Source organism: Chroicocephalus ridibundus, chromosome 10 (assembly GCF_963924245.1).
Source record: "Chroicocephalus ridibundus chromosome 10, bChrRid1.1, whole genome shotgun sequence".
Taxonomy (NCBI): Eukaryota; Metazoa; Chordata; class Aves; order Charadriiformes; family Laridae; genus Chroicocephalus; species Chroicocephalus ridibundus.
This window is the reverse complement of record NC_086293.1, coordinates 1,585,972-1,607,238: the sequence shown is the minus strand read 5'-3', so window position 1 is coordinate 1,607,238 and position 21,267 is coordinate 1,585,972. Positions and strand designations below refer to the sequence as shown.

General features: G+C 50.0%; 1 protein-coding gene across 1 annotated transcript in view; it reads right to left on the bottom strand.

Annotated features, from left to right (window-relative positions):
* WNT7A (Wnt family member 7A) overlaps positions 1 to 20,974 on the bottom strand; it is a 42,884-nt gene extending 21,910 nt beyond the window's left edge. Inside the window, exons 1-3 of the mRNA XM_063348142.1 lie at positions 20,166 to 20,974; positions 19,079 to 19,305; positions 6,097 to 6,368 (exon numbers count right to left, since the gene is read on the bottom strand). Of these exons, the coding sequence (XP_063204212.1) occupies positions 6,097 to 6,368; positions 19,079 to 19,305; positions 20,166 to 20,236 (570 nt within the window). The 5' untranslated portion in view covers positions 20,237 to 20,974. The remainder of the gene's footprint in view (positions 1 to 6,096; positions 6,369 to 19,078; positions 19,306 to 20,165) is intronic.
* Positions 20,975 to 21,267: the final 293 nt, after the last annotated feature.

Genomic DNA, 21,267 nt, shown 5'->3' with positions numbered 1-21,267 from the left:
CACTGTCTGCTTTATTCAGTTGTGCCCCTGCGCTGCCCCATTCTCCGCTGCCAGGCTCCACGTTGACATGGCTAGTAACCTCATCTGTCAGGACGGCGACTGCCCCTATCAACAAGGGGCGCCTGCCTGCCGACAGACTGAGCTCCCCATCTTCCTATGGGCACGGACACACAGGAGGCCTTCTCCTGGTCTCTTATCAACCCGGCAAGAAGCCCCAGAAAGGGCTCCCTCAGTTTTGTTTTGCAGACACAGCGTTGGGCTAAGCGTTTGGCTTGTTGCTTTTACGCACTCAACACGTTGTCGACAGCGGAGGCCCAATTGAGGGAGCAGCGAGGGGAGCTGGGTGTAAAGGAACAAGCTCTTGAGCAAGGAGGCATCACATCTAGTCCCGAGTGTGCTCCTCTCTTCAGGATCCCGCACAGGAATTTGTAACTAGAAGTGGAACGTTACTCCTGGAAAATGCTTTCCAACTTCAAGCCACTCTAAATGAGGAACGGACGGCGGCTGCGATCATTTCGGCAGTAGTTAGGATCTGCCAGTAAAGAGGGAAGTCATTCATCAGCTTTGTGTTTAAGGAGCATCCCTAACATTAAGAACTAGAAGCTTCTCAATATAAAAAGCAGGGATATTTCTGTGCCGGTGTCCAAAAAAAAAAAAAAAAAAAAAACGAAAGAAAATTGAAAACCCATTGGAAAATGTTAAGTGCAACGGCAAGGGCACTGTTAAGTTCTGAACTCCAAGAAGCGTGTGGCTGTGCTGCTGATACTATAATATCGCTTGATTGCTGGTGCCAGGAGTATCAGGGCAGCCTCACCCAGCCCTGTTCTGCTCCAAGCGGGTCTCCTAGACTCGCTGGAGTCTATGGTAATTTTCAGCAGCTCCAGACACAGACAAGCTTTATCCTGGTGCGCGTGTGCCATTAGAGACATTCTTTGTGATGGAGCTGAGAGACAGCCGAATACAGAAGTACAGGGGTTTGGTTCCTGTTAGCCAGCTGCGCTGTGTGCACAGATTGCCTAGGGCCAGATGACGGCAGGTGGGAAGGAATCTTTTGGCTCCACTGCGGGTCCCGTGTCCTCCTGGCACCTCAGCCGTACGCTGCTAACACTACGCTTGCCAGGCGGTACTGGCATCTGCTGCTCTGACCATCTTCTGGAAACAGAGCTGCTACCCGGAGCCGCCGGACCGCTCGGGTACCGGCACAAGCCCACAAGCTGCACCCCCTCTGCAGAACTATTACATCCCCGGAGTTCCGTGCCTATATTCGGAAAAATGATAGATGTAGAATTGTTTGGCAGTCTCTTTTCTTAGTGTTGCCTCTTTTCTAACAACACGCTGGATGCTTGCAGCCTTTCAAGGTGTTCATCTGCAAGAGCTTGTGTTCTGTGCTGCTCCTTGCAGTCAGGCTAATAGGCTAGTTAAAGCAAAAGGTATCTTGAATGAAGCAGAAATAGCTGCCTCCCCTAGAGGAGAGTTGAATTCTTGCAGTGGTGTGGTGATTGCACACTATGCAAGAACTGGAAGAACTTCAGGAAAGTTATAAGGCGGCAATCTCCTCCTGAGGTCAGAGGCGCTAGCAGTGAAAGGGGTGAGTGGCAGAAGCGTGGGCTTTGCAGAATAGCTTGGGAGAACTCCTGAACTCCAGGCTTTCTAAATGCTGGTGTTGCACTTCAACATGATTACAGTTTTCCCTAAAGGATAAAATACTAAACAGTCCGTTGTGATCATTGCACGATCCGCTTCAAAACACCTCCTGGTTTCTCCTGGCTTTGCTTGGTATTTGCAGCCCCTCCGTTGGGCACGTACTGCGCTCCTCCCGCCAGCCTGAGAGCCCAAAGGGAAAACCCAAACGCTACTCATTCAGAGGATCATAGAAATCATAGAGTCATAGAAACTTCGTGGTTAGAAAGGACCTTTAAGATCATCGAGTCCAACCAAACAGCCTACAATCTCTGCCACTAGAGCATGCCCTGAAGCGCCACATCTAGACGTTTCATGATGAAGGGACGTTGCAAAGTTAGTGCACCTAGGTATGCCTCCAAAGAGAAACGCTGAAGAAAAATCCACCTTGATGTGCTCTTGAATTGCAAAAGCCTTCTAATGCAGCCTGTGCCCATGATTTATAACAATGACTCATAATATTGCATTATACTTAATATGATGTAACGCTGATGCAAGATGCCATTCGTGGAATTTCAATGTCACAGAGAAAAAAAAGAGGAGAGAGCAATCTGGTCATGTACCTTGCCACGCTGTCAGAATGAGAAGTTTACAGCCAAAATACGTAGAACCTTTCAGTACCTACTTTGCTATTTTTTAGCAGAATAACTAGGAGAATAACATTTTTATTTCCTGGAGCATAAATGTCTCTCAGACATACGTTATTGTGTTACTTAGAGCAATTTAATTAACTTTGTACCTGAGAAGACAAATTTGCTAACAGACAATTCCGTCTTGCAATTATAACCCCTCTCGTGAAAGTTTGCAGGGCAAATCAGGATTACGCCTTTAAATTAATTCAAGCTTTATCTCTCTTTTCTGACCCAGCTGTTATGAATTCTCCTCCTGTTCTCCCTGTACTGCTTGCTTCTTCCTGCAGTGAATCAGCATTTCAGGAAATACTAATTCAAAGAGGAAAGACACCCTAAACTCTGTTTCTGGCGGTCAGAAATAGCTGCTCTCCAGTAGGTTTGCTGAATGATGGGAGGCTTCTCGGGCTGCTTGGGGCCGGTTTTGTAGGGTGTACGCGACCCCTGTTTCGAACTCTGCCGCTTCCCTCCCAAGTAGCCTGGGAACTTCGAAGTTGTGGCTACGTGCTACAAAAGCGAGTCCTGGTGGTTTGTCGCCAAGACAGAGAAACAGAGAGTGAGAGCCCTGTCCTTTAACAGTAAGGAGGAGTGTTACTTGCCCCAGCCCAGCCGTGGAGGCGTCACGGCTGCTCGTGCTGCGGGTGCCATGGCCGTGGTTTTGCAGCGTGGGAGCAGCTGGAATTGGGACCGTTTGATGCGCGCCGGTCGCCGGTGGGAGCGCTTCTCACTGCACCTGGGTGTGCGCACCGGTGGTTTTCAAGCACTGCCCTAGCAAGGCTGTTGAGGAAAAGGAACGTGGATGTTCTCCGTCTCTGACCTCTACAATCCTCCACGTTCGACACAGTCAGTTTTCATTTTCTTCTAGAAAGAGCTGACTGTTGCTCTGACAGAGTCATGCGTTCAGTAAGTTCAGCGAGACGGTTGTTGGCACCACAGGAAGCAGACAGACATCTGCCTAGGTAAAACAAGACTGAGAAGGTGGAAAGTCTTGAATTGAGGTCTCCGAAAAGTCTGGGTCGGGCTTTTCCTGGTGGTTCTCTGTTGGTTTATATACCATGCAGTCCTGCCTATGCCCAGTTCCCCTGGTAAGCCCGGCAGATGAATTTACCAGTGATTCTTAAGACAACTAGATAATAATGTATGTACGATTTGCCAGAGTGCATCCCGAATCACCTGCAGCTGGTGTCATCCTAGAGAAGGAGGGTTTGACGGGCCGTTCCTGGGCGCCCGGGGCAGTGGGGACAGCACAGAGCGCAGTTTCGCATTGCAAGACCAAAGAAGTAGGGGGGAACTGACTTCTGAACAGCGTAGCGGTGCCTACAGGTGCAGATAACAAATCAATAAGGATTGAACGTCTAGTTTATTTTTGGAAGCCCAGTAGGTGCCAGTCTGTCTCGTAGGTGCATAAATATCATCAAAAACCTAGCCACGGGCGAGTAAAACCAGACAAGAATTTGTAGCCCAGAGGAAAGCCACCAAGAATAGATTGTGTGGAGGCTGATAAGATCCATATTGCTCCAAAAGGGAGAGTACCACCTCAAAACAAGACGGTCTTTGTTGTGAAAGGGTTAGGTTGTGAGAGAGCTAGCTTGCCAAATACCCGTAATGGCCTCCCTCTGCCAATTGTCTTTAAATACTGTGATCTTTCACGGAAGAGCAACGCCTGAAAGGAATCTCTCTAGCAAAAACATCATTTATTCATTCTCTACGGGACGGTGGAGTAACGTGCCTCTTCTCAGTTGCGTTACTCTTTCTTTCCCCCGAAGATTTCAAACAGAGATTTGTTCGAACAAAGATCAGTAATTTTGCTCTGTAAGGGCTGCAGGAAGAAGCGTAGAAATATCTCTAGATCAGAACAGTTCCTGAGCCTGCTGGAGAAATGGCCGATCGCCAGAGATAGCGCACACCACTGTTCTCTCAGATAACACGCGCGGAGCTGGATCTTCCAGGCGGAATCTTTTAGGAGAGCAAATTGCGCACATACAGGTGAGAAAGACGAGGAGCTCACGTCCTCGAGGGGAGGCTGCCGAATGCCCTGCCTTCCCGGAGGCCAGCTCCAGGACTAGCATCCCTCCTCCTCTACCCTAGCTCCGTACCTGGGTCGTAACAGATCCAAGAAATGCAGCTTCTGGTTTTTTGGTCTATATCTTTGAGCTTGGTAATGGAAACAGTTTTCTAAGACAGCAGCCAGTTCCGTCTGTGTTTGCAGTCCTCTGTAGGCCGGCGCGTCAATTCTTGGGAATTTTACTGCCGGCAGCCACCGAATAAAAAAGCGGACCTTTCAGGGAAGCAGCATTCCCACCAAGGTGAAACTTCTCTGCTATTTTTTATTTCAGCGGATTTGTGCTTGTACAGCGGGGCAGGCTGTGGGTGTTGTACCTTGGTAAAGCCTTGGTGTTTTACCAGGCTTTTCGGTATGTGCCCTCATGCTACCCAGAAGCCGAGTAATAAAGACACTGAATGAATTGATTAACAAATATTAACGGCTAGTCCTTGAGTTATTCTCAGAATTCGGTGTTAATTTTGCTAGTGTTTTGAAGTACCGTGTTTGCACTAGAGAGCCAGACACGGCTGCCGGGGATACTAGACAGAGTAAAACCACAATCTCACCTATAAAACTACTACAGTAGCATTAAATAAAAAAGAAAAGTTAGGCTTTTTTTGGGGGGTGGAAATGGCTTTTCTTCAACACAACCTGCTTGGCTCCAGCGTAAGCGGAGATGTCCGGGAGGTAGTTACACGTAGTTACCCCAATAAAAATAGTATCCACAAACGAACTGCTGTTCCTAACTTCCGTCTCCCGCTTGCTTCCAAGTGACACTAACGTGATGCTAAACTCAGTGCTAACGCAGGGGAGCGCAAACGGTGGAGAAGGTGAGAGAGAGAGGGAAGAAAGCCAAGAGGATTTACATTCGTTCGGTAAGATGGGATCGGCAAAACGGTGACTCCCGAATGGAGAGGGGGCCGGAGGGTACCTGCACTGGCCGCGTGGGGAGCACACGAGCGTCCCCCGCCTGCTGCCAGCTGCTGTGAATCACCAGCTCCGCCACCGGCACCGCTCCCGGCTGTGCCAGGCAACGCCTGACCTGTGAGGACCCATCGGGTCGGGTCTCGTGTCTGCAACGGCCACCATTGACAGTCGGAAAACTGGCCGAGGGCAGCAAACGGCAAAGGCAGCAAATGCGAGGCAGTCGGTGCCCGGGATCGCCGGGAAAGGCGTGTGTTGGGAGCTGAAGAGCTCCTGCCTTCCCCGGCGCTGGCGCTGCGGTAGCTGCTTCCCGCTGCCTGTTCCTAAAGAACAGGGAGGGGGGTGGGAATGTTGCCGCGCAAAATGATAAACCAAACCCACGTAACGGTGTAACAGGGAGTCAGCCCGTGGTCTTTCTGCTCAAGTGTTTTTCTCCTTGTGGAGGTAGTCCTCACACAAAGAGCAAGGTTTGAACGGTTGGGTTGAAAATGATCCCTTTTCAACTGAGCGAGAGGTTCATGTCTGAACCTGACGAGAATCCCGTTCACCCACCCAGTAGCAGGCAAGCTTTTTATCATCAGTGCCATTTGACTTTCCAGATAAAATGTTTGTTTGCTTTTTTTCTCTTTACAACTGTAAACGAGTAACATTTAGACAGGTGTTTGACAGACAGATGGTCCACCAAGCTTGCGTAGCTTGCTAAGGTGCCTGCTTGTCTACTGTGAAGTGACGTTAGCGTGGAAGCGCGGTGTCATTCTCAGGCACCGTACGTGACCTAACCCCGTCTCCGCTCCTGGCCCGGAGATGGCCACATCTTACCTTCCGCCCGGCCTCGTTGTTGTGCAGGTTCATGAGCGTCCTTGCATTTTGCTTAATCTCCCGGGCGTCCACGAACACTTTGGCGAATCCTATTCCGTATCTGATGTCAGCGGAGCAGCCTCCCCATTTCCATCCTTCCTCTTTGTGGTACTGTCCTTGTTTTTCCTTGTCACAGCCGCAGTCACTCAGGTTGCCCTGTGTACAGGCAGCCGTGATGGCATGTGCGACTCCGGCAGCGATGATGGCATACGTGAACGCTGCTTCTCTGCTACCTGCAATGAAAACGGTGCCGTAAATACACGATACAACATGGTGACATTAGTTAGAAAGAGATAAGCAGGCTCCTGCAGCGCAAACATCAGAAGGCTATTATTAGAAGTGCTGTAAATCTGCAGGCATAAGCAGGTCTCTTCTCTTTGCAGTATTGATTTTTGTGGGTGTTCGCTCTCTAAAATGGTAGCTCTCCATGAGGTAGTAGGAGACACAGGATTATTTAGGCAACTTCATATATATATATATATATTTCCAGATGGTATTAGAAGTTGTCAAACGAAACTTTTTACGGCAAAAGGCTGGGGTGGCAAATGCTCTAGCTCGAAAAGAAAGACACAAAAAAAGAAACTAGGTGGAATGGGGGCTGAAATTGCTAAAGCATCCATATTCGACTTCTGAAATATCGTCTCAGAGATGGAATTTTATTTAGGAACTTAATTCCACACGGAAAGGTATTTTTCTACAGGAAAAACCCATCTGTTAGAAATCTTGTTCTGGAAATATTTTAGCTGGACTGGAGTATTTTTTGCACATTGTAGGTGTCACAAAGTTTCCAACACAGACATTTGTGCAAACTCAATGAAATAAGTTTTGGTTCCAATTTCAAAATTGCTCACTGGATGGAAAAAAACCCGACCCTGGCCTGTTGTAGGTACCATGACAAAAGCAAGGCAAAGTGCAGCCTCACGGGGGGGCGGCGAGGAAGTGGCTAAGCCAATATTATTCTGTGCAGTATGGCTGTAGTGACAGGCTTCTGTTTGTTTGGGGGGGGGTTTCTTCCTTTAAATCTATGATTTAATTTATCTTCTTGAAGCTTTCTTGCGTTCTGGTGCGTGGTCTTCCCACGCGTGGAGCCTATGGGATCTGCGAGGCTTTTGGAGCTAGTTCTGCTGAGGGAAGGCCCCTACAAATCACAGGGAGGTTTGCAGAGGCGGCCCGTGTCTGTTGAACGGCCCTTTGCAAATTCTTGGGTCTCCCAAACTGAGAACTTGCCCCTGCTCTTCTTTCTCCAACGACAAAATGTACCCTCGCATCAATCGGATCAGAACGGGGCTCTTAATTAGGAGAGGGCAGATGGGGAGATCAGCTTCCCTTCTCCAAACACCCGCCAGTCAAGTTCTGGCAGACCTCAGCTGCTGGCAACGGTTTGTTATGCACGAAACACGCACATTTCTGCTGTTTATCGGATTTCTCAAAAAAATAATCACTCGGGGAAGAAATCTTACAAGAGCTTCATTCTCAGCGACATCCCTTTCACGGACGTGATCTAGATTTCTGTAGTTGTCACTACTAAGCGGTTCTTTTAATGAAAAACATCCCCTTCCTTATGGCAAGGAAGTGAAATGGAAAGGAAAATGACATAATCAAAATCTGTTAAGAGGCAGCTTCGTGCCCTTTTATTAGCGCAGGCAATAGTCCCATCGGTACTGCTGCGCGCTGCGTGTATCGAGGAACCTGTAGTCAAGCGTCAGGCTTCCCAAAAGGATTTCCCGGTTTCCTTTATTTTGAAAAAGAAAAATCATAGTACGTTGAATTGTTATGACTGTGGACTTTGCAGATGAGGCTTTTTAGAAGAGGTGGCTTTCTATGAAAAATCTGAATGTCGGATAGGAATCCCAGGCTTTAGGTGCGCGTGGAGTTGTGCTCTCGGAGCCCCTGCGGCCCCCTGGGGAGCCCAGAGGCGGCAGGTGAAGCGGGGTCCCACTCCCGAGCGAATCCACCAGCCACGGCACCTCTCTAGTTCCTCCTCCAGCTCGTCCCCAACAATATCCTCGCTATTTTAAGTCCGACGGTAAGAACAACGCACTGATGAACAGCGGAAGGTACAATAAGGAACCCCCGTTTCTCCGCTTGGAGGGGAGCGATGCATTACGCCAGATTTCTGTGCTATGAAGCAGCAAATGAGACATCGTCAAAAAAACATTTTGCTGTGAAATTTGTATCTGGTTCTGTTTTTCCTTCGGTTGGGTGATTTCTGATCTAGCACAAGTTGTTTTCAAGATCTAGAAGAAAGAACACTAGGAGATCATTTCAATCTGACATACTCGACGTTGTAAAGACTAAGCAGCTCTTTCGCTTCTTAGAGGGGAGAAAAATGCAATGCAGAGAGTATAAAACCAGCACAGGCAGAACCAGAATCCAATGTCAAGCTGATCATAAAATATACGACACAAATTAAGTTATTTTATAACTTGGGCTTGTTCGGTGGGAAAGTTGAGCAGCTTTTTAAAACTACAAGGCGACTACAGTGACTACAAGGCAAACAAAGCAGGTGTCTGGAGGAATTGATCCAGGTAAGGAAGTACCTTGGCACTTGTGCAGTATTGATGAAGTGGCACAGGCTTGTCACGTCTGCATCAAACTGTCCCCGTTTTCCATAAATGATTCACTTTTTTAAGCGTCATTACCCTTGTCTGGCTCACAGAAACATCAGCACACAGGCCAGGGGGGAGCTGGGTTCATGTTGAGCCTCTTCTGTGACAGTGCTTTAGCCACCCGAACAGCGCAACAGGGGGTTTGTAACCAAACGGGATGACAGGAGCACATGTGTTTTCCTGCCACCTTTAAATAGCGAATACTACTCCTCTATTTCTGATTTCAGGGGACGGTTGAAATGCCTGGAGGACCTCAGAGGGAGACGCTGCTTGAACAGGGTGCACTCAGGCAGCTGCTCCTCGCAGGCCCCGTTGGTTTCCTCCAAGCCTCTGCTGATGCTCTAGAGCAGGCTGGCCAAGCGAGTCCTGCTCCACGGTCTGTCTAATCTCAAAATATGGGTTGGTTGAAAGGTGCAACCTCATCACTTCTGGATTCCCAAAGACGAACGATTTGGGAAATGACCTGATATGGTCCTCCTTTACAGAATCACAGAATCACACAGTGGTAGGGTTGGAAGGGACCTCTGGAGATCATCTCGTCCAACCCCCTGCCAGAGCAGGGTCACCCAGAGCAGGTGGCACAGGAACGCGTCCAGGCGGGATTGGAATGTCTCCAGAGACGGAGACTCCCCCACCTCTCTGGGCAGCCTGTGCCAGGGCTCTGCCACCCTCACAGCAAAGAAGTTCCTCCTCAGGTTTAGGTGGAACTTCCCATGGTCAAGTTTGTGCCCGTTACCCCTTGTCCTGTCCCCGGGCACCACTGAAAAGAGCCTGGCCCCATCCTCCTGACACCCCCCCTTTCAGTATTTATAAGCGTTGATAAGATCCCCCCTCAGTTGTCTTTTTTCCAGACTGAAGAGACCCAAATCCCTCAGCCTTTCTTCATCAGAGAGGTGTTCCAGTCCCCTCAGCATCTTGGTAGCCCTTTGCTGTCCCCTCTCCAGCAGTTCCCTGTCCTTCTTGACCCGGGGAGCCCAGGACTTTATTAGCTTTCTTGTTTACTTTTCAGCCTACACTTTTTATGTGCATCTGACAGTCAACTTAGACCTGTGCCTTACTTTCCCTCTGAAAATTTAGTAGTAAAAAATTGAGCATCTTAGCGTTAGAAAAAGGTCCGCCTTTGATATCAACACAGTACTGAGACTCTGTTGTATTTGCTTTAAGCTGTAGGTGACGGTGACTGTAGCATCCCAAAATATTTCATGGGTGGGAACAGCGCTTCTGGTTCAGGAGGACAAAGAAAGTTCGCAAAGCAGGAGGTATGGCACAAAATACAGGGTAAGAAAGAGCAGAACGGGCAGCAACGCATCACCCCCTGTGAGAGACAGAGCCCGCTTTGGCTCACGACCAGAATCAGCCAAACACTTCTTCCCTGGCAAAACCAGATAGTTAGTCGGTAGGCTGATGGCATCAAGGGTTTCGCTCTCCTGTATAACTGCAAGAGTGTGGAAAACCCGAATCTGCAGTCATTGCCTTCTCTAGCTGGCTAGAAAGATCAGACAGTCGCTGGAAGAGCAAACTAGCACGTTTTCAGCACTGAGATCAAAAAAGACCTTTCGCAGAGGGCTTAAATAAAATGTCCTCATTGGCATGAGCTCCTCAAGCTGTCTCTCAATTTTCTGTCCCATTTCCTAGACACATGGGGTGGAGACCCAGGAATTAAATCTTCTTGCAGTCAGTTCCCACTGAATCCATCCTTGAACTGCAACTAGACTTAAATCTATGACTTTTTTTTAAAAAATGTTTGGAAAAAAATTAAGTTTAATTTTAAAATGCATATAATGAACAAATCGATTGATCTTTGTGGGAGGGTTGGTGCAAATCACGATCCCAGATGCTGGGTCAACTTAAGAGGTTTCTGTGGAGGCTTTTCCAGCCAGTGACTTGCAAGGGTGCACGGGGAAGCACTTGTGATGAGTGAACGGGCAAAAGAAAGAATGACGGCCGCCTGAGACCTGCAGGAGTCGTGGAGAAACCTGCAGGGTTAGCTATATGCGTACAAGAATCGTAAGCCCTCCCTTCAGCCCCTGAATTACACGTGCTTCATATTTTCTCGAATAAGCGAAAGCTAAACACGCGCCGGAGGTGACCTCCAAGCATTAGAAACTTCAGAGAAGGACCTGGCAGTCTTTCGGGGGTGACGCTGGTCGTTTACATCCGACAGGGCTCTCTCACCACGGCAGCGTTTCCAGGCACGGCCGCTGTCGTACCAGAAGCGATGCTCAAGCTCAGCGCAGACGCGCCGGGGGTGGCGGGGTGGGGGCAGACGCCCCCCCCGCCCGCCGTGCCCGGCCCCAGCAGTGCCACCACCAGCACTCGGCCTGCAAGTGGGGTGTGGGCATCGGCGTCTGCCCGGTTCTGCTCCCCCCGTCCAGCCCTGGGGCTGTCCTCAGGCTAAACAGGTGCTTCAGTGCTGCATCAACACAGAAGCTTTTTCCCCCTCACGTGTCGGACGTAAATATCTCCTTGCTCTTTCTGGTTTTTTTCTGGACTTAAATAAGGTTGTTGCAGCTCCATTTGCTTTGATGGCAGATAGCTTGGCGTCCGTGGCTTCCAATATTTCTGCAGCTCCGCTCCGTCGATGCAAATCATCCTCCAAAGCACCGGAGCCCTGTCTTTAGACCCTTCGCTGGGTAGCGCGGGACAATCCCAAGCCGTCTTTGTCTCCGAGCTCTGCACACTCAACCACCACCGCGGGGGCTCAGATGTCATTAGAGGAAGCACTAAGATTATCACAAGTAAGTGAAAACACGAATATTACCAGCACAGGTGGCTCTCCTAACACCGAGCATACTTAAATACAACCTTGGAGCAATAAATCCTCCAAATAACGCTTATCTTCTCTCTTGCGTATAAATGTTTGTGGGACTGGGCTTGGGCTGATGGGAAAGTCGCCTGCCTGCGTACCAGCTGCAACGAGCGGTCTGCATTCCGCTTTTAATTTAGCCAACAACATCTTTTTTAAGTTGAATCTTAAAATTTGAGCAGCTCGTAGAAAGCTTCATTCACGCCGATGAGGCACGAGAAGTTAGTTTTAAGAAGAAGCACAAGACCTTGGTGTTGCATGGGAAGCAGGAGCTAAGCCCGCGAGATCCAGCGTGGATTTACTGGCAGGAGGTCGGTAGGTGCTCGGCAGTTCACCTCTCGGCATCTACGTTTGGTTCTAAATAGCTCGGCCCGCCCTGTCAGTCCCCCTCATAAATTGCCTAAGCTGTGAAATAAAAAAGACAAATTTCTGTTTATCTCACTGGAAAACATGGGTTGTATTTTCTGCTATTTAAAGCCAAAGGGTCAGAGAGGGAGTTATCTGCGCTGACACGAGCTGAAATATGATTGTGAAAATATAAAGATGGAAAATAACAGCGTACCTTTGCCAATTATGCGCCATAGCTAACATTACTCTAACAGACCTCTGTCGAGGTCGTAACTCATAGCCAGGAAAAACGAAGAGCAGAACTCATCGTCTGCCCGCTTTGGGGTGTGCCTCCTCCTTTCTTGGTAGACTATGGATGGTCTTGCAGGTTTTTTTCTTTTTATCTTTCTTCAACCCAGCATGTGTGATTAATACAAATGGTAGCTTAGAAAGAATCACGTAAATATCCCCCTCCCATTTTGCTTCCGCCTTCTGTAGCGGTTCGAAATTTTGAGGGGTTTGGTGCCTTAAAATATCGTACTGACTTGAAATGAAAATGGCAGTCCCCTATAAACCCGCAAGGTGTTCTTTGCAAAGATTAGCACCGGCAAATAAAATACGTACGGCTGCTCTAAGGGGTATTGGAGACTTGGGCGGTTTGGTGACAGCCCATGTTCACCAGCTAACGTTTGTTTCTTCAACACACGAAATTCTGGGGGGGGGAGCGGAAAACGCTCCAGGTATAGCGACTGTTTTTGAAAATATTCTTCTTTAAACTTACAGAGTTACTGCTCAAGGCGTGTGCGTTACAAAAATCACAGCCGCTATTTTGGAGTCCAAGCGAGAGTTTCCCCTCTTCGGCCGGCTCGGATCCCCCCGCCCCGGTGCCTTACTCGAGAAACCCCCCGCCCGCACTGACCCCGCGCTAGCAGATAGCTCTTCTGCCTTTCTAACGAAATGTAAGCTTTTTGTTCCCCTGAAACATGTACTCACAAGACACATCTGAAGGCAGGTATGAAAACCTTCTGATGGGAATTCCAACTGCAGTGACCTTGGGGCAATGTTTTATCTTACAGTGACAGTCCCTGCTGAGAAAGATTGACTTTTTGGCGTACAGCAGCATGCCGGGGTTTGGATGTTCAGGCCGTATTTCAGCCTGGCCTCTCTTTTGCCTGCAAATAACTGTTCTCTTGCAAGATCCTGACATCGAAACTGGTTGTAAGGGCTGGAAACTTCGCACAGAAATGCAAATCCTGACCCTGCTGGAGTAGATAGCAAGACTCCTGTTAACGACAACAATATTTCTTTCCTGTGCATCTCAGGAGATTTGTAACGCCACCGGTTCAGAAAACAGAGTCCTTCTCAATCTTTGTTCTGAATATTGACCGCACTGAAGAGTGCAGCAGCCCTTGGAACCTAGTTTCCCACAGGCTGGTGCAGGTAATCTAAAATCTGCAATCCGCAATATAAAATCTGCCCGTGGTTGTTTACTTGGTCTGTTAGTTTATAATTCAAAGAATCGCACTTTAAAACCCGACACAGGAGACTAGGCCGGTATTTAAAACCAAAAAGCTCTAGAAAATGATCGATCCTTTCTCGAACACATCTGTACCTGGGTGTTTTCGAACACGTTTGCCTTTAACGCAGTGACAAAATTAAGTTCTCCTCTATTTTTCTCTTAACTCCACCAGAGCAGAGAGGAGAAGGAGCTAGATCGTGTTCTCTGTACGAGCAAAAGCAAAAGTTTCGGATAGCTACTGAACAAGCTAGCTAGAGTTTGGCTTGTAGAGCAGGTGTCATTTGTTTCAGTAGGCAAGAGCGGGAATGTCCCCTCTTCCTTCATGCTCTAAGCCATAGAAGAAAAGTTTATTTTAACGTATGGAAAATAAATCCCTGCTAAATTCAGTCCAGTGAGCAGCGTAGAGCTAACAGTGTACTGTATAAAGGGGAGAGAAAGCAGCCTCTCCTGCTTTACTGGGCACAGCTGGGCACATCTGCAGTGATCCCTGAGCCACAGGCATCGTGCGCAGCACCCACGGGTGCTGACTGGGCCGGCCACGCTCGCAAATTTTAAGACCAGTTTGTCCACGTAGGTCCTTGTTTTGATTTCAGCTTCCTTTATTCGCCTGAGGAACGTCAGATGGCTGAAGGTATCGAGGTGATTACGCTGAAAAGTTTTTCAGCGTGAAAGGACCCAAGGAACTGGTGGATTTTAGTAAGACTAGGGTGACAACTTGGTGGAAACCAGTTTTGCTGTAATGCTTTTCAGGGACCCCACGCGTCTTCGTGGCCCCCGGCTGATTCCCTCCATCCTCTCCCGTGCAGGGTCCGTGACGGCTCCGCACAGCCAGACTGCCTTTCTTTCCATACATCTGCTCTGAAACGAGTTTCCACTTTGCTGCGTCACTTTGCAGAGATTCAGTCAAACAGTTTGTATTATGTTTACTTGGGAAGTCTCATTTAATAGTGGCAGCGCCGCGCGGTTATGACAAAACCCCATAATTTTGTATTATTTTTGCCCTATGGTGCTGATACGGTGCTGTCCTCTAGATACCATGAAATGTATGCATACCCTAAGGCGCTTATTTGAGATAGTTACTCCTTGGCTTGGGCTTAGCCCAACCAGCACGGTTTCTGTTGACGACTCGTTCACAAGGTGGCTCGCTGTAAAACGGGCTACTTGGCCACCTGACGGAAAGCCTTCGCCGTAGCACCTGCCCTTGCTGTGACCCACCAGAGCTCCAGCCTGATTTTCAGATTCTATCAAAGGCATCTCCGGTTGCTCGGATGTTTAGGCTTGAAGCGCGTTTCACCTGAAGAGAGATGGGCAGGGGATTTTTGGCCTAGCCTGCTTTAAAAACTTTGTTTTTTATTGTGGCCATCTTCAGGAGCAGAACTGCTGACCGCTGTAACAAATATGTTTGTTTTTAAAAGTGTCCATAATTGCAGCATTGCGTCATCTCCATGGTTATTTAAAAAATTCTCTTTGTGATTTTACATTATTAATAAGGTGTCTACAGAATTGTCTAGAAAAAAAATCCTTGCTTTGATCTCGACTGCGACTTTGTCATTTCCTGTCATAATTGGACCAAGCCCTCAGCTGGAGTAAACGGATGTCGCTTTTACTCCGTTATTTCTCTTCATGGTATTGGCGCTGTTGTCACCAGCTGTCACGATAAGACACCCCCAGCGTGTCAGCAGGGAAGAATCTCTCTTTTGAAGGACAAACTAGCTAAAATGACACAAGAAACAGCGAGTATACGCTGCGTGCTGGTTGGAAGCACGAGCTGGAAACTCAAGTCTGTGATCGCAAATACGCCATATGAAGCACGGATGAATTCAAATGGTTGCTAACTAAAACTCTATACCTAAATGCACTGGAAGACAGATTAGATGCGAGTTCGTTAAAAAGCGGATACACACATGCTACAGATTAGAACAGGAAAGTTTAGTTTGATGCTTTCCTCCTACAGATTTCAAAGCGCGTCGCCAAGGCTGGTGTCCCTGGTGCCATTTTAAAAATGGGAAAAGAGAAGCCCAGCGGAGGAGCGCGCCAGGGTCCCTCCGCGACACAGCGGCAGAGCCACCAGGAGCCTCCTGAGTCACCCTGAAGCATCAACAAGAGAATTTAAACAACGAATTAATGACTTAATGAATTTAAATTATAAATAGCGCTCATGAAACAGATGACTCAGTAAAGGTGAAAGAAAGAAAACCTGGTTTTGAAGAGATTTAGCTTGGTGCGCCACCAAAATCATGGGTTGGGAAGTCGTTCTCAAGAATCCGGGGTATCCAAGGGAACTTATTTGTATGGACTAACACAGGCAAATCCTATTAGCACAAGAGTTACTTCAGCACATCCTCCCAAATTGATATTAGACGTTGCTCGCTGCACGCATCCAGCAGTGCGGCAGCCAGGCGAGCCACATGACTGTCACCGTGAAGTCATACCCTAATCATAGCGCGAGCAGAGCCCTGTCCCTCCCGAGGCGGAGCCGAGCCCTCTCGGAGAGAAAGCGGAATGAGGGCACGCGTGGCCCACTGATCCATTGCCAGTAGCAAGACAAAGGTGCCCCCGAACTTCTGAGGTAATAACTCTACGGATGCAATCGGCTGAGACATATAATCAGTCTTTGAATACTATAAAAGTTACTAATGTATTAGTTGCCGTTTGAATAGTATTTTGTAACGCACGCCGTGTCAAAGGGCTGAGAATCCAGAGCTGTGGCTGGTAATTAAAAAAGCTACGAGGGTACAGAACCTTTGCCCTGATGGTAACCTGGGCTGTTCTTGTGCACGGTGACCTTAAAATATGTCTTACAGGGTATACAGTCCTTCATAGAATTGTCCAGGTTGGAAGGGACTTTTCAGATCATCGAGTCCAACCATCAGCCGAACTCTGATAAAACCCATCACTGAACCGTATCTCTAAGCCCTGTGTCCACCCGGCTTTTAAATCCCTCCAGGGATGGTGCCTCAACCACCTCCCTGGGCAGCCCGTTCCAAATGCTTAATAACCCTTTCGGTGTCAAAATTTTTCTTCATATCCATCCTAAACCTCCCCTGGCGCAACGTGAGGCCCTTTCCTCTTGTCCCGTTGCCTGTTCCTTGGGAGAAGAGCCCGACCCCCCCCGGCTGCCCTCTCCTTTCAGGGGGTTGCAGAGAGCGAGAAGGTCTCCCCTCGGCCTCCTTTTCTCTGTGTCTCGCTTTCCTGTTCAGGGTAAGGCAGACAGGCCTCGTCCCCTCTTTGCGAGCACTAAATTTGACTTACGGCTTTATGGCACGTAGGTTTTACCCTTTTTAACCAGAGCGAAGTATTAGACTTTTATTTCTCTGGAGGGTCACCTAGAGCCACCCCGGCACGGAGATCTTGGGGAAAGAGAGAGAAATGTAGGGAACAGGTGCTTTTTCCTTATAGCTGTAGAAAGACGAGCTGTGTCAAATATTTAAGGTTTCTAGGCATGCCGATAGGCAAGATGCGGAAGAACAAGGAGACAACCCGAACAGGACTGGTTACGTTATAATATTTTACGGTGTTTGAGGGCCTGGGTATTTTTACCCTTGAGACACCGTGCGTGTCTTGTGTGCCAGGAAAATTCACCACCGGAGATTTCAAACCCGTGTGATTTTTAATCAAAGTTTACTTTCAAATGTAAACCTGTTTAAATGTGAAGTTTTTGGTTATTCTTTAAATGAGTTGTATAATTTGGATGCCCTTCAACACTGGATTGTGCTTTGAAACCCATGATGAATTTGCCCTATCCATCTTAGCCTTGTAATGGATAGATAGAACGTATTAAGAGTTATCACCTCAAAGACGGATCAAAGTCTACTTCCTTTAATATTGACTTTCTTTAAAAGGACCTAAATATAACCCGCTAGCTAAATAATTCAATTTTGGGAGGGGGGGGAAGGAACTGAGTGCGTGTTTGTACAACAGACCACAGTAACTCCGCAGTTTTATGATTTGTTGGAGAAGAAGAAATCCTCCTCACATTTTCTGTTCAAGGAAATGTTACTCTCGGACTAAATGAGCCCCAACCTGTCAGCCGTCCAAATGGACTCTTCACTGACATAAGTGGCAAACACTTGCATGGATCACTGACAGGAACAGCTCAGCTCAAGGAACAGAAACAATGAGCTAATCTGAATAAATGGTCCATTTTCAGATGTTTCACAATGTCGCGCGGGGTGGTTTTTACATTCCCTACTTGACTCACTGTGTTTGAGTATCAAAGGTGTTGAAAGATCGGTAACTCAAACAGGGCTTTCAAATTTAGTCGCCTTGTTCTCTTTCTACTCTTTCCTTAAATATCTCTTAAGTTTTGGAAAAAATACACATTTTGGCGTGCACACACGTGCTAAAGTATTAGGTTCAGTGAATGCCAGGCGTTCTCGGGAGTTCCAGAGCGGAGTGGCAATGCTGTAGCTCTGCGTTCCGTGAGAATGCAAGGAATGAGGTAGTAGGGCCGTATCCTGCTATTTGTCCGTATGTAACTAAACGGTGCCTGGAGCCAGTCCAGTCCAGAGGGTTTCCCAACAAGCCAGAAACCAGGCAGAGCTGCTGTACGACTGCTCAGGGCTCTTCTACCTTCTGTCCTCGCTCACTTCTTCCGCTCTCCTGAAACATCCGTGTTTTCTATCCCACTAAGCGTCGTTTGACTGCTTTTCTGCATCTACATTTCAGATGGGGAGGCGGCAGAGAGACCTCAAGGCTGGAAACCACAGATCCCAGCTTCAACTCCTGGATGCAGAATGCTGCACCGTGAGTGTTTAGCTTTCAATGACGGCTCTAAAAATGTCTATACCTGTATTTGGAAAAGCCTTTCCCTCCCTCTTTTTATTTTAAGTGCTGTGGAATCCAACAACAAGTAAGCGCCACTGCTACGTGTTTTGCTGTACAGGTGTATGAGAATTTTGATCTCGGCTCTTATTTCCCGAGGTATTTGTGCTTGTCATTATTAATGCTTGTTTTAGTTAAGAATTTCGATACATTTTGTACAGTTGCAATAACTGAAAAACTGGAAACTGGAAATTGGATCTTCTGCCTGTGGGTTGGAAGAATTTTTGTAAATGCCCTGACGTCTCGAACCAGAACACACCTATTCTCTCTGCTGGGAGAGAGGGCACTCAATATAGTTGCTATAGAATAACCATTTCAGGTGGTGGAAATCCCTTACAATGAGACCGATTGCTGGACCTTAGTCCCAACGGGTAGAAACATCAGGCCAGTATCACTGGTGGGGCATCCGCACCCCAAGAATGTAATTCTAACCCCACTCAGTATTTGATGTCTGACCACTACCTTTAACCAGAACCAAACACCTTCTTCGCATCCTTAAGCGCCTGACCAAGGCTGCTGCCCTGCGCGCACAAATGGAAAACCTTTCAGAAAGGGTTTGTGAGAGCAGGACAGGGAAATACCGTGGTGGACGCTAAGGCACGTGGAATTGCTTTCCTGAAGCGCAGCAAGGGCAGGTACCCTGCTAGGGGGAAGCACAGCTGTCTGTCCCATGGGTAAGGACAGCCACAGCGTCCAGGTGACCGTGCTCAAGGTGACGCGCCCTGGCTGGCACAAGCTCTGTGAGCTGGCTGGTCTTTCCCAAGGCCAACCGCTGTGCCCCATGACACTCCCCGTGTGCCCCCCTTCTGGTGACATGCAGGTGGCAGCCGGTCAGTAGCGAGCAGAGAGGCAACGTACCCACTTTCAGCTCCTTCCCGAAGACGGTCCTCTCTCCCAGGGCAGAGCAGTTCCAGCGCCCGTTGCGAAACTGGAACTGGCACTCGTTGATGCCCATCTGGGACCCTTCCCCGATGACGATAATAGCGTCAGGCCTGCTCTGGCAGATCGCCCGCTGCCGGGGGGCAAGACCCGGGATCTTGTTACAGATGATGCTGGCTCCCAGGGCCACCACAGAGGAAAAACCCCTGCAACGACAAGACACCAGGGGTGGCTGGGGGGAGGCTCGTCCTGCAGGCAGATGCAGCACCCCGGCCGCCTTCCCGCGCTGCAGGACCCGGCTTTGGCAGGTGCCCCCGGAAAGTACTCGTCTCTCTCCCCTGTCGCTTCCCTCTCCCTCTCTCCACAGCCAAAGCAGAGATAAGGAGCACGTGGGCTCCTGCCAAAACGGGACCAAACTTCCTCATTCGTAAATTAAAGCTCATGCAGCGGCGTTGCGTGCCCGGGCCACGCACAGGCAGCGGGGCTGGGAGGGTTTTCCCTCTCCCGTTGAACAGTTCGAGGGAGGGAGGGAGGGAGAGAAGAGGGATAACCCACGCTCTCTGCCCCCGGGCTGCGCCGCCTCCCCCCGCAGCCGGGCGCACCTGGCCGGGCCGGGGATGCTGCGGGGCCGGAGAGCGGCCGGCCGCCTCCTTCCCCTCTCGGTGCGGGCTCTCCTCCGGCTGCAGCCGCCCGGGGGTTTCCCCGCGGGGAGGCGGAGGCCCGCCCCGAGCTGCGGGAGGCGGCAGGTAGCGGCGGGAGCCGTGCGGGGGCGAGGGCGGCCGCGGCACCCCGCGCCGGGGACGGAGGGACGGGGGTCGCCCGTGTCCGCGCCGCCCGGCCCCGCAGGAGGCTGCGCCCCCGGGGGTCGCTCGAAGGCTGCGGTGGCTCTACCTGTATTTTAAGAAATAATCGTGATCGCCACCATCATCTTTTTTTTTTTTTTTTTTTTTTTTTTTTTGAGTCTTGCCGAGTTAAATAGTAACAGGTCTGGGCAGGTTATAGGCTGAGAGCGAGAGAGAGCGCAATTGTTATAAAAGAAGGAAAAAAAAAAAAAAAAGTTACTTACCCGATCTTGATATACACAATCCCCAGGCTCAGGAAGATGTGGAAGATCCAGCGCCTTGTTTTCCTGTTCATATTCCTTGCTTGCCGTGTCTCAGCCCCACATGCGAATCGGTGCCGGCCGCGCTGGGGCGCGGGGCCGCTGCCGGCGCTGCCGCCGCGCTCAGGGCAGCGGGGCCGAGCGGGGCAGCCCCCGCACCGCCCCGCACCGGGGCCGGCCCCCGCCGCCACTCACCATGGCCCGCTCCGCCGGCCTGGCCCTGTCGCCCCGACCCCTGTGCCTGTCACACGTCGCACGTTATTGCTGGCAGTGGATGGGGCTGCGGGTCCTCCTGAGCGCCGCCGGCTCCGGGCGCTCCCCCCAGCTTCAGTGTTAACTATCTCCCTCTCTCCCTCTCTCTCTCCTTTTTTCTTTTTTTTTTTTTTTCCTCCCTTTCTCTCTTCTTCAGCTACTTGGGCGTGTTCTCCAAAGGAGGGAGTTGTCCAGCCGGGGGGGAAGAAAGGCGGGGGAGGTGGGAAGAAGGGTAACCAGAAATGGCAGGAGGCAGATCACCTGCCTGCCAGGAGGCTCGCCGCGATCCTCCTGGGGCGGAGAGCGCGGCTCCTCCTGCGGGCACGGCGCGGGGGAAAGCGGCCGGGGCTCCGGGGGATGTCACCGGGGGATGCCCCCGGCGCTGGCCCCGGCCCGCCGGGCGGCATGGGGCCGCCGCGCTCGGCCCGCACCCCGCGCTGCTCCGCACCGGGGGAGGCGAGGGGCGGGCGGGGGGGGCTGAAGTTTGTACTCCGCGGTAGCCGCCCGTTCGCCGGGGCTGCCGAGCACCTGGGGCCGGTTTTATGCGTTTGCCCCGGCCCCGACGCTCCTCCCCCGGCTCTGCCTCCCCGCGTGTAACGTGCCGCCGCTCTCCCTGCCGGCTGCCGCGCCGAGCCGCACCGGGGCCAGCCCCGGGCACCCGCAGCATCCCCGGCAGCGCCGCTTTGTCCCGCCCCGATACCGGCAGGGACTGAGGGGCAGCCGCCCGCGGGACACGGAAAAGCCCTGTATGGCCCAAATCTTCTTGGGTACCTGCGGCGCCCTCGCCGCTTATTTTTTTTTTTTTTAATTGATT